Source organism: Palaemon carinicauda, chromosome 41 (genome assembly GCF_036898095.1).
Source record: "Palaemon carinicauda isolate YSFRI2023 chromosome 41, ASM3689809v2, whole genome shotgun sequence".
NCBI classification, from domain to species: domain Eukaryota; kingdom Metazoa; phylum Arthropoda; class Malacostraca; order Decapoda; family Palaemonidae; genus Palaemon; species Palaemon carinicauda.
Window position 1 is genome coordinate 45,080,304 of NC_090765.1, and position 12,649 is coordinate 45,092,952.

Consider the following 12,649-nt stretch of genomic DNA (forward strand, 5'->3'; position numbering starts at 1 on the left):
ATATATATATATATATATATATATATATATATATATATATATACATATATATATATACATATATATATATACATATATATATATATATATATATATATATATATATATATATATATATATATATATACATATATATATATATATATATATATATATATATATATATATATATATATATATACATATATATATACATATATATATATATATATATATATATATATATATATATATATATATATATATATATATATATATATACATATATATATATATATATATACATATATATATACATATATATATATATATATATATATATATATATATATATATATATATATGTATATATATATACATATATATATACATATATATATATATATATATATATATATATATATATATATATATATATATATATATATATATATATACATATATATATATATATATATATATATATATATATACATATATATATATATATATATATATATATATATATATATATATATATATATATATATATATATATACATATATATATATATATATATACATATATATATATATACATATATATATATATATATATATATATATATATATATATATATATATATATATATATATATATATACATATATATATACATATATATATATATATATATATATATATATATATATATATATATATATATATATATATATATACATATACATATATATATATATATATATATATATATATATATACATATACATATATATATATATATATATATATATATATATATATATATATATATATATATATATATATATATATTTCACCTTAATTTATTTCCAAAATATTTATCCTAGATTGAATGATAATACAGTTAGAATTTATTCAAAATATCTAACCATCTGATAGCTCTTATTAGCTAGGGTAAAACTGTATTTCTAGTGGGACGTTCTCTAATTACATAACAAAAAAGATAACATTAGATACAATAAACTCTACTTGCCATTTCTTTGAGTAAAAAATCTATAGGTGATTTTCCTTGCCTAATAAACCAAAAGTCTCACTGGGGGAGGGAACTTTCCTTTGATTCTAGGAGATTGGATGGTAATCTGTCACTTAAAGTCTGCTTCTTATTATATTTTTGTGTCAACTTTATCTTTTATTGCTGTAGCCTATATCTTTTTCTTTTTTTTGGCGGTAGCTATGTTAGTGAATTTCCGTGTATAATTAGGAGAAGACTTCTCTCAACCAAGCACACCCATTCCAGATTGACCTTTCCATTCATATATAAACTGCTTCTGCCCACTTTTTCTCTCACTTAACACCAAGAAAAGACCAAATGTGTCCTTGCCGAAATATAGCGATTAACCCGATTTCCTTAGATTTTTATGGGCCTTTCTTTTAAATATAAAAATAAGTAAAATCTAGGGTAGTGAAAAGAAAAAGCATATGATGACAATGGAGATGAAGCATGAAATAATCGCAAAACACGAGAGTGGTGTAAGAGTGACTGAGCTGGCGAACCAATATGAGAGGAGTACATCGGCTATATGTACCATCCTCAAGCAGAAGGATGCTATAAAGAACACCAAGCCTTCCAAAGGAGTAACCATCCTTTCCCAGCTGCGTAGTGATATTCACAAGATGGAGAGGCTTCTTTTAATCTGGATAAAGGAGAAACAATTGGTGGGAGATAGCGTGACCGAGACGATCATATGTGAGAAGGCCAGCAGAGCTATGATGACTTGAAAGGGAAGCAAGCAGCCGAGAAAGGGAAGACTTCGACGCCAGCGGAAACCTTAAAAGCCAGTTGTGGCTGGCTGGATAATTTAAAAAAAAACGGACTGGGATACACTCGGTTGTGAGGCATGGGGATGCAGCAAGTTCCGACTCGAAAGCCGTGGTGGACTTCGTCATAATCTTTGCCTCGGTTATCGCCCAACATGGCTTCATCCCAAATGTGATGAAACTAGCCTTTTTTGGAAGAAAATGCCCAGGAGGACTTTCATCACGGCAGAGGAGAAGAGTACTGGGCCATAAACCCATGAAGGACCGGTTAACTCTAGCCTTGTGTGCCAATGCCAGCGGTGACTTTAAGATCAAGCCACTGCTGGTGTACCACTCGGAAAACCCACGTGCTTTCAAGAGCCAAAGGATCTTGAATGAAAAAATGCTAAGGCTTGGGTTACCCGATGTTTCTTCACAGTATGGGTTAATCTGTCCTTTGGTCCGGCAGTCAAAAAATATATTGCGGAGAAAAACCTGCCATTGAAATGTCTCCTGGTCCTCGACAATGCCCCTGGTCACCCTCCTGGTCTCGAAGAGGACTTCTTGATGAATTCAGGTTCATCAAGGTCCTTTATCTCCCGCCCAACACCACTCCACTCCTCCAGCCCATGGACCAACAAGTTATTTCTAACTTCAAGAAACTACACAAAGCATTTATTCAAGAAATGCTTCGATGTCACAGACAACACCAATCTCACCCTTTGGGAATTTTGGAAGAAATATTTCAACATAGTACACTGCTTGAAAATTAGTGATGATGCATGGCAGGGTGTCACAAGACGAACTCTTAATTCAGTGTAAAAGAAATTGTGGCCAGCTTCCGTCGCTGAGAGGTACTTTGAAGGGTTCGATATGACAGACCCTAATGACCCCGAACCTGTTGTGATGGATGAAATCGGGTCTCTTGGAAAGTCTATGGGGCTGGAGGTAGACGAGGCTGATGTGAACAACCTTGTCGAGGAGCATCAGGAAGAGCTCATGACACAGGAATTGAAAAAGCTCCAGGAGATGCAACATTTGGAGGTGTTGCAGGAGCTCAATAGCAAGGAGGTGGTGAAAGACGAGGGTCGCCTTTCTACGGTAAAATCAAAGAAATGTTAGCGAAGTGGCATGAGTTTTCTATTTTTATGGAAAAGAGGCACCCAGACAAGTTGGTGAGTGGTCGTGCGTTAGCCTATTGTGACGACACTTGCGTGCGTCATTTTCGCAACATTTTGAAGGGGAGACAAAAGCAAATATCCCTAGATAGGTTCCTTTTAAAAAGGCCGTCGAAAAGTGCAGGTGAAAGCGAGGCAAAAAGAGCCAAGCCAGAAGAAGTAAAAAAATGAAAAATGAAAACAAAATGTAGAATTAAGTTTAGTGTAACATAAGATTAAAATTTTATTTTCAAGTGTGTGTACAGTAAGCTAATTTCATTAATGTTAAATTTAAAGTTGAATTTCATTTCAGTTAAATTTAAAATTGAATTTTATTCAAGTTGAATTTAAAGTTAAGGTTATTTTACGTAGTGGTACAAAAGTGTTTCGTACCGAACGTGTTGCCGACAAGGCTCTCTCTTTCCCATCCTCTCTTCCTCCTCCTACTCCGCACACACCCCCGTTAGCCGCTACCGTCTGTCTCGAAGGTAAGAACTCCATAATGATGTTACATTTCATTAAGCATCTTAACCAGTTCATAGCTATTTGTTATTTTGTTAGTGTAGGATGTTGATCACAACAATTGAAAACATGTTTTTCCGCTGTAACATACTGTTTTTAGGGGGTTTTTCAGAGGATGGGAACAGATTAATTTTTTTTAGTTATTTTATAAGGGAAAAATTCATCTGAGATACTGTACAAGCAAATTGATATACGAGCTTGGTACCGGAACGGATTAAACTCGTATTTCAAGGTATTACTGTATGTATATATATATATATATATATATATATATATATATATATATATATATATATATATATATATATATATATATATATATATATATATATATATATATATAAAATATCACCACCCGCCTTAGCTAGTTCACTGCAGGAAAAAGGCCTCAGACATAACCTTCCACTATCATCTGCTTATGGTCTTTCTATGCCCATATATACCAACAAATCTTTTAGCTCATCAATCCATCGGCTTTTCTCCTTTCCCCTGCTTCTTTTGCAATCTTTAGGGACCCCTTACGTTATTCCTTTTGTTAATCTATTATCTGTCATTTTCATTATATGTACTGCCCATGTCCATTTCTTTTATTTACATGTTAGAAAATCCTCTAATTTAGTTTGCTCTCATATCCATGTCACTCTTTTTCTGTCTCCTGGGAAAACACTTTCTGTCTATCCCAAGTACTGTACATATATTCATTAACAATCTCTAAAGGTTCGTCCATAACCGTTAAATGTTGTGTCTGCAATTTCATTGAATATTATCTTAGTTTAACTATATCAAATTTCAGCCTTACATTTCTGCTTTCTCTATTGAAGTTTTCTATTGTCTTTTGCAATTCTTCCCATGATTTACTAAATAGAATTATGTCAACTGCAAAATTTCAAGTTGTTAAGGTATTACCCATTAATGTTGATTCCCGTATTTTCCCCATTTAAATTCTTAAAAAATCTTGGGCACGCTCTGAATGATTAAGAAGAGATGCGGTCTCCCTGTCAAACTCCTTCCTCAATCGGAATTTTCTCAATATCTTTATGTAGAGCTTCAGGATTGCTGTATTTCAAGTGTTCTAACATAAGGTCAATCTATTCCTTGTCTTTCAAGTGCTTTCATTACTGATGAAGTTTAGACAAATCAAAAGCTTTCTCAAAGTCTGGCCAGACAGTACTACATTGGATCCTTCTCTCTGTTACGGTTCATTTTCCCTTTGCCTACACATAACCGAAAAGTTTGGCCTATTCTTTACAGATTTTCCTCTGTCCGCATACACCTGACAACACTGAGATTACCAAACAATTCCTCTTCACCCAAGGGGTTAACTACTGCACTGTAATTGTTCAGTGGCTTTCCTCTTGGTAAGGGTAGAAGAGACTCTTTAGCTATGGTAAGCAGCTCTTCTAGAATAAGGATACTCCAAAATCAAACCATTATTCTCAAGTCTTAGGTAGTTCCATAGCTTCTGTACTACTGTCTTGGTTTAGAGTTCTCTTGCTTGAGGGTACACTATTCTATCTTATTTCTCATCCTCTTATTTTATTAAGTTTATATAGTTTATATAGAAAATATTTATTTTAATGTTACTGTTCTTAAAATATTTTATTTTTTCTTGTTTCCTTTCCGCACTGGGCTACATTGTATGATGGAGCCCCTGGGCTTATATCATCCTGCTTTTGTATCTAGAGATAGAGATAAGAGATAATACGGAAAATAAATAATGGGTAGTAATTTTTCTGGTCTTTTGTATCTAGATATAGATATATATATATATATATATATATATATATATATATATATATATATATATATATATATATATATATATATATATATATATATATATACATATATTTATATATTTATATATATATATATATATATATATATATATATCTATATATATATATATATATATATATATATATATATATATATATATATATATATATATATATATATTTATAAATACAGATATATATATATATATATATATATATATATATATATATATATATATATATATATATATATATATATATATATATATATTTATTTATAAATACAGATATATATATATATATATATATATATATATATATATATATATATATATATATATATATATATATATATATATATATATATATATATATAAATTAGTGTCCATAAATTCGAGTCTCGGTTTTAATGTCCTTTTATAAAAATATTAATGACTTCAGTAAAAAGAATTGCTCTAAATTATTTAGAAAAGTGACAAGTTTTGTCTCGTATGCAATTTGTTTAGTTTGGGGCGTGTTTTGGCTGGAATCAGAGAAAACTCATCTGCAGTCAGTCCCTTTAAATGACAGCTATGCCGCCCTTGATATAATGGATAAACTTGTAATTAATCAATGCATAAAAAAATTTGAACAGGTATGTATTTTAATTTACTTTAATTAGCATATCCTACAAAAATCTTATAAGCTTTTAGAAAAGGAATATGTATGAATAATGTTTTATATATGAATACAAAAACACACTAAAACCAAGACACAAATTTACAAACACCCAGTATATATGACATAATGGTTACAGATATGATTTCAAAAAAATAATACTTGGCTGAAAATTTAACCAGGAGGGAGGTTGATAGAAATAGGCTTTAGAGCTAAAAACTCAGCATAAAATCTAAGAGGATAAAGACCTGATAAGGAAAGTAAAAGAAATTATATAGATATGAGTTAAGAAATATGACATGAAATAATATCTTTTATAAAACATTGATAATTTTTTCAATATAATTCCATCACTCATAAGGGGCCCACAGTCATGGTCCCAGCACATATACTGCAGTCCTTTGTTGAACAAGACAGAATTAATTGTAGGATTTCTTTCTGCATGTTCCACCGGGAACACTAAGTATCCATTGATACCCTGCCGCACCTTTCCTTATCTCGATATGACAGGTAAATGAAGTAGGGCTAAGAGGAGAGAGTATATTAACGTATGTTAAACCAGTGTTGGGTTCGTATTAAAATAAAAACGTTGCTTGGAAGACATGACTGTTCCTTCTTTACTCAAAACCAGAAAGTTCTGTCATTTATTTTTAAAAAGGCAAGCCTAAAGGTTCCCTTTGAAAGTAAGCACGATTAAAAATTGCCACATTCCTGTTTCCAAGAAGCTTAACTAATGAGTTTAGCTTTCAAGTCCTGAAATATTAAGATTCTTTCACTTGAACTTTGTTATCGCAAAGACTTTTGGAGATCTCAAGCTTGTAGAATTCTGCTCTTTGAACTATGGTTGCAAATGGGCTAATTATATTTGGAAATCTTAATTTCATCTTTTTCTGTCCATTCATGTCTTATTTCCATGAATCACATAACATATCTAGTTAGAAAATTATCTAGGGAATGCTGCTTACCTACTAGTGCAAACATAAACATGACACTGGTGATTTTTTATACCAAAGCTTCTAACTAAATTGTGTGAACAACTACTCCTTTTTCTGCCATATAAAACAATTACTGCAGTATGTCAAGATACTAGGCCACCATGAATGTGAGCTGTATATGAATTATGGTTTGCATGAAAAAAGTCAAACTAGAAATTTTTCCTTAATAAAAGTTGTCTCAATTCGTCTTCTAACTCCTTCTTAAATTAATCTACCTAATCTTTCACTGTGAGTAATAACAACCCCTGCTACTGTACTACGCTCTTCTGGTCAATGGGAAACCTATAACTAAATAACTAATAAAATTTTTTAATATGTATTATAAAATTTGTTTAACACATGCATAACAGTAGGACGTTTAGGCATAAGAAGTTTTTATGAATACTATGCAACTTTTTTTAGTAATCTCAGAAAATCCTGCAATATACTTTCTTATCAACTTCAGGGTGAAAATCAAGTATGCTTCATCAAAAACTTACAATTATTATCATATATCATTGGTTAATAATATTCCCAGTGGATGTTTCCAACAAAGAAACCCACATGCCCCCTTTTTATTGCATGAATGCAGAGATTTTGACCCATCTCTCAATGTAATGTGAACATGAATAGGGTTAAAAGTAACTTATATTTGCTTTCTCAAAAACTAAGAAGTATAAGTACCCATAAAATCAACACACACAAATCTGCAAACAACTAATAATCAGTTTATGAAAATGGTCTATGCATAAAATATTTATCAATAAATAAAGTGTCATGTGCTATCAATATTTTTCCACACAGAAAACTCGGTGACAAAAGCAAGCAGCACATTGCTTACATTAAGAGATTAGTTTCTCTGAATGTTAGAAGTTGACCTTTTAGTTCATCAGCTCAAAATCCGTAGCATGCTAAGATCCCAGTGACTCATTACAGAAAGTGACCATTCAAAATGTTTCCACATTGGCAAAACTGAATATTTTCTCTGCATACGCAACTTACACAATATTTACAGCCTACACCTCTGAAGGATGTTAGGAGTTATAACTAAGCCATATAAATACAAAGAAACCACTCATCCAAAGCAGCGTAACCATTACCGCTTGGTGACAGGAACAGACTTGAAAAAGTATTCATGACGGCATGTTCTACGGAATTAGTACCAAACCTTATACAACTGCTCACTCACACAATTACAAAGTTTCAAAGAACAAAAGTTAAAACCTCAAAACAAGCTGTTTAAAAATGCAAAAAAAGAAAAAAAAAAAAAAAAAAAAGACAACACAGGTATGTGCAACTGGCATGAAACAGCTAGCTGAATGTGGACCCATAAAGCTAAAAACAATATTCCCCCTAAATGTTAATTTCCATTTCTAAAAGAACAGCACACTGTGATTAGAGGTAACATAGAGCAAATAAAACATGTTTAAATAATATCCCACAATTAACTAAAGTGTAATGATAAAACTCACATTACTAATAACAACTAAGACCAAGTTAATAACAACAATAATAATTTCTCAACAGAAATGCACCACAAGAGCAGAGAGGACCATCAAGCAAGGGCTCAGCATAACTGAACTTAAAAACAATAAATACATACTTTATTAAATTTTGCAATCCACCTAACACACCAAAACGAGCTTGGTGCACAAAGGTAAATACTACGAGGGAATACACCTCCACCACTACAACCACTACACATTCCCATGAGAGAGTGATAATTCCACCTACCTGATTCCTGTGGAGTGGTGGCCCCAGTACTATTTGTGGTAGTTGTGGTTGTGGTTGACGAAGACGTAGATGTTGTCTGAGTGGTATTTAATTTCTTTGCTGGTGGGGGACCACAATCATCTTCCCCTTCACTGTCAGTAAGGGTTATGATCTCCGGTTCAGGATTCTTCTTTTTGTTGCTAACTTCTTCTACAATAGGTGCTGCAATTAAAAAAAAATCACGTAACAAAAGTAGTTTGGATAATTTTTTTCCCAACATATGAATTTATAACAATTTAAATCCTACTACTAAGTAACATAACCAAAAAATAATAAGTTTATATTCTACTTTTTTTTTCAAGGATAAATACGCTTCGTAATGAGCTTCACTAACCATCATCTGGATCTCCATCATCATCATCACTGTCATCACTCAAGGTTTCAACAGCGACTTCAGATTTTCTTTTTTCAACCTGTGGTTCCTTCTGTTCTTTTTTTGGCATTAACGGCGTCCAATGTCCATCCTTATGTAACGTAACTTCATTGCACACAGAGTTTTCTTGTAGAACTTCTTGGAAGTACCTAGAAAGAAAATTTAAAAAATCTTAATACAATATGCCAACCAAAATATCTTTTCGTATGGTCATCAGTTTAGAAACTGTTAGAACAAAAAATGGGCTAAGAAAACTTGAAAATGCAAATTTAGAGTACACTAATCCTTCGCCTATTTTGGGTGTTATATTCAAAACTCCAAACAATAAGCTGAAAAACCGCAAAGTAGATACAGAAATTTTTATTTACATCATTTCAAGAAATTTTCCTTTTTTTTTTCTTTAAAAATCTATGCTTTTATGAGCTCCAAAAATTACTTTTTGCATTTAATAAAAAAATATGCAAAATATAAAAAGCAAAATATAAAAAATATCTGCCTTCAGAAACTAACGATATAGAGGAACAGGCGATACAGATTTACATGAAAAAAATTTATAAATCTGCGATGTAATAAAGGAGTAATAGGTTAAGTGAACCGCGATATGGCTAAGGATTACAGTGTACAATACTAAAATGGATGGAACACCATTCATCTATGACACACGAGATCTCTAACCCATGACTAATTAAAGGGGTAGCGAGTAAGGCAGTTGTTATCAAAAGTAAATTACTGTGGCAATGCCAGATTGTCACTATGAAAACCATTCTTAATTTAAACACAGCCATTTGGAATTACGTAAAAGGGGCTTTCCCACATTAACAATTGATTGATTCACACTGACTTCACAGTAAATTTAATTCAAGTTTTCAAATGTTTCAACAAGAATCAAATAATTTACATTGTAAGAAAGACTAAGTGACTAATTTTCAAGGCTACAATTGATATTTCAAAACCTTCACAAGCTTGGCAGATATATTTTAAGATTCTTAGTCTTATTGCAACTTTAAATATGTCAATTCTTGTTTAAAAAATATATTTTTCATACTGTCCTATGAAAATAGGATATAATTAGTGTTCTGATAGAGTTCATGGTTTTCATGATATTAGTCTTGTATAGAAATGAGGGTGTAAAATCAGTATAACCAGTAGAAGTGATCATACTAAATGACTGACCAATCTGTTTATATGAAAAACTATTAGCTCAATCATTCATATACAGTAAGTGCTCAGTAAGTCAGACTATGATAGACTATCCAATATGATTCGAACTAGAATAATCTAGTAAATTTACCAAGACTTTGGTCAAGACAACAATATCTGTGCAAATCTAATCTCTCTCCCTCTTACCCCTTTTGCAATAGCTGATGATGATGATGACAATAAAAGGGTAGCAATGAATGAAAAAAAATAGAATTCTATCAAAACCATATAATACAATAGGAGATTGCTTATTGATCTAATTCATATAAACATTGGGAGGTTTTTGATTTAATGAAGTCAGACTTAGCTATAATGAAAGTATTCAACAATCAGTATCGAAAAATACAAATAAATATTATTATTGCCCAAATCTAGTGAAGATTAAATTAGCAGTTTTGATCCCTTGCATCTATTTGGCATGCTTTTTTTATCATTAGTTTTGAACAAAGTGACCATATACAGTATGGTAATATATAACACTTATAAGTCAGTGGCCTTACAAGTACAGCTTACAATAAGCTCACAATAATTACAGTGACATTAAGAAATAAATCTGTAATAAGAGATTGTTTACCAGTGAAGATAAATTCCAATTTAGATTTCCACCTCACTGGAATTCGACTGAAATTAAATTCTTGATGTATCTCTTAAAATCACAATTCAGATAAAAGAGTAAATTTTCATATCTTCAGTCACTTTATATAATGGTAGGATCCAGGAAAGAACTCGGTGCCTGGTACATATAGGGATCAAAAGTGCGATCAACTCGAGCATTTTTCAAGGTAAAACAAAGGTAAAACAATCAAGCTTGTAATTGATTAACATCTTCCTTGGAGCATAAACCCATCACTTTAGCAAAATGCAAAAGCTACTAACCCTAAAAATCTAATCTTGAGGATGCCAACATGAAAGAATGAATGAAAGATGGAGTTAAGAAAATGATGATGATTTCTCCAAAGCCATTACAAGAAATCAAGCTAGGCTACCTGTGATTAAAAATAACTTAGTCAATTAATGACAAAGGTAGAACTAGACTATCCATAAATATCGGTTGCAACAAAAACAAATAATCCTTGTGCGCTGAACTCCTCACAGAAATTGAAAAAAACTGAAGTATGTCTGCATTTTAAAAAGAAAATAGGCACCAAAAGTAAAAAGCCCTCTGATTTTTGGAAAATATAAATTATCATGCCAGCCCACTTCATCACCTGTTACATTAAGTTCAGAATCATCTATCTTAGAGACCTCATAGATACAATGGCCAGTGAAGAAACAATATGGTGCTATTGCCCTTGAATCTGATATCAAGAATATAGTGCCAAAAGGCCAACACAAGACATAAAAGAAGTCTTCTGTGAAACTTGCGGAAGGTATAAAGGTATTCTTAATATTCGTGTGTTCTGGCTGTCCCATGTTTAGGTGCTCTCCACACAATTAGGTACACTCTTGCAGTGAAGTTGTGAACAAACGAAAATATATCTGGTGTGATTTTTCCAATGAATGCATGAATCTACTAATCCTTTTTAATAATGCAAATACTTTTAGATCCAACAGGACTCGATAAACTAACAGATCTATGAACATCATCTCTGGGGTGAGCAGAATCAACAGAACTTCTTCGAATAGATGACCTAAGTCCTGGCATCAATAAACATCCCTCAATGTATCATTCAAGGAACCCAGCCACTGAGGGGCGCAAGCCAGCCTCAATTTGGTGCCGGTCCCAAGCCCGGGTAAATGGGGAGGGTTGGCGGCAGGAAAGGCATCCGGCCATGAAAAATTAGCCAAAACCAATATGGTCAATGGAGATTATGAGATTAGAATTAATGCTAGGGCGTCCTCCGTAGGCGACGCGTTGGGTTAAAGAGGTAGATGGATAACGCTGGCCAGAAACATCGACCCCACATAAAAGTGGGAAAAGATGGAGACAAAGTAGAATGTATCATTCAAGGCAATGGCTCGACTACTGTCCGCTAGAGACAGAGCCCACTAGAAATATACAAACTGCCGCTGAAGTAACAATCTGAGAAACAACACTTTTTCAAACACACCATGCATCTGATTAGGGATTGTCCTGGCTCGGCTGGAGGATTTGGAATGAACTGCTGGATTAAGGTAGAAAATGCTCTGATCCTGTCCTTGTGACCACCATCATAAACATTTAAATAACAGGGTTTAGACATGAAAAAGTCCTCTGAACACATCCCTGCCCTAAGATCTATCTTCCTACACACAACAGTTCCACCTTCATTTATCACCTTTTTTCCACAAAGCTCTGGTACCCTCTTCAGGTTTTCATTTTGCAATTTCCATTCCTATTGCTTTGCTGCCCAGCTACTCGTTATCATGTTCAACAAATCTTTGAATCCCTAAACTTGTTTCCAGCTTCTGGACACCACTTCTCTCTAAACCCTCTTTCATCAAATATTCTTCCCT

At 32.2% G+C, this 12,649-nt stretch overlaps 1 protein-coding gene across 6 annotated transcripts in view; it reads right to left on the minus strand.

Annotated features, from left to right (window-relative positions):
• Su(var)2-10 (E3 SUMO-protein ligase Su(var)2-10) overlaps window positions 1-12,649 on the minus strand; it is a 97,090-nt gene that overhangs the window by 26,494 nt on the left and 57,947 nt on the right. For all 6 annotated transcript variants that reach the window (XM_068364607.1, XM_068364605.1, XM_068364606.1 and 3 more), the window contains 2 exons: window positions 8,975-9,162; window positions 8,602-8,802 (listed from right to left, as the gene is read on the minus strand). In XM_068364607.1, coding sequence (XP_068220708.1) covers window positions 8,602-8,802; window positions 8,975-9,162 — 389 coding nt within the window. The remainder of the gene's footprint in view (window positions 1-8,601; window positions 8,803-8,974; window positions 9,163-12,649) is intronic.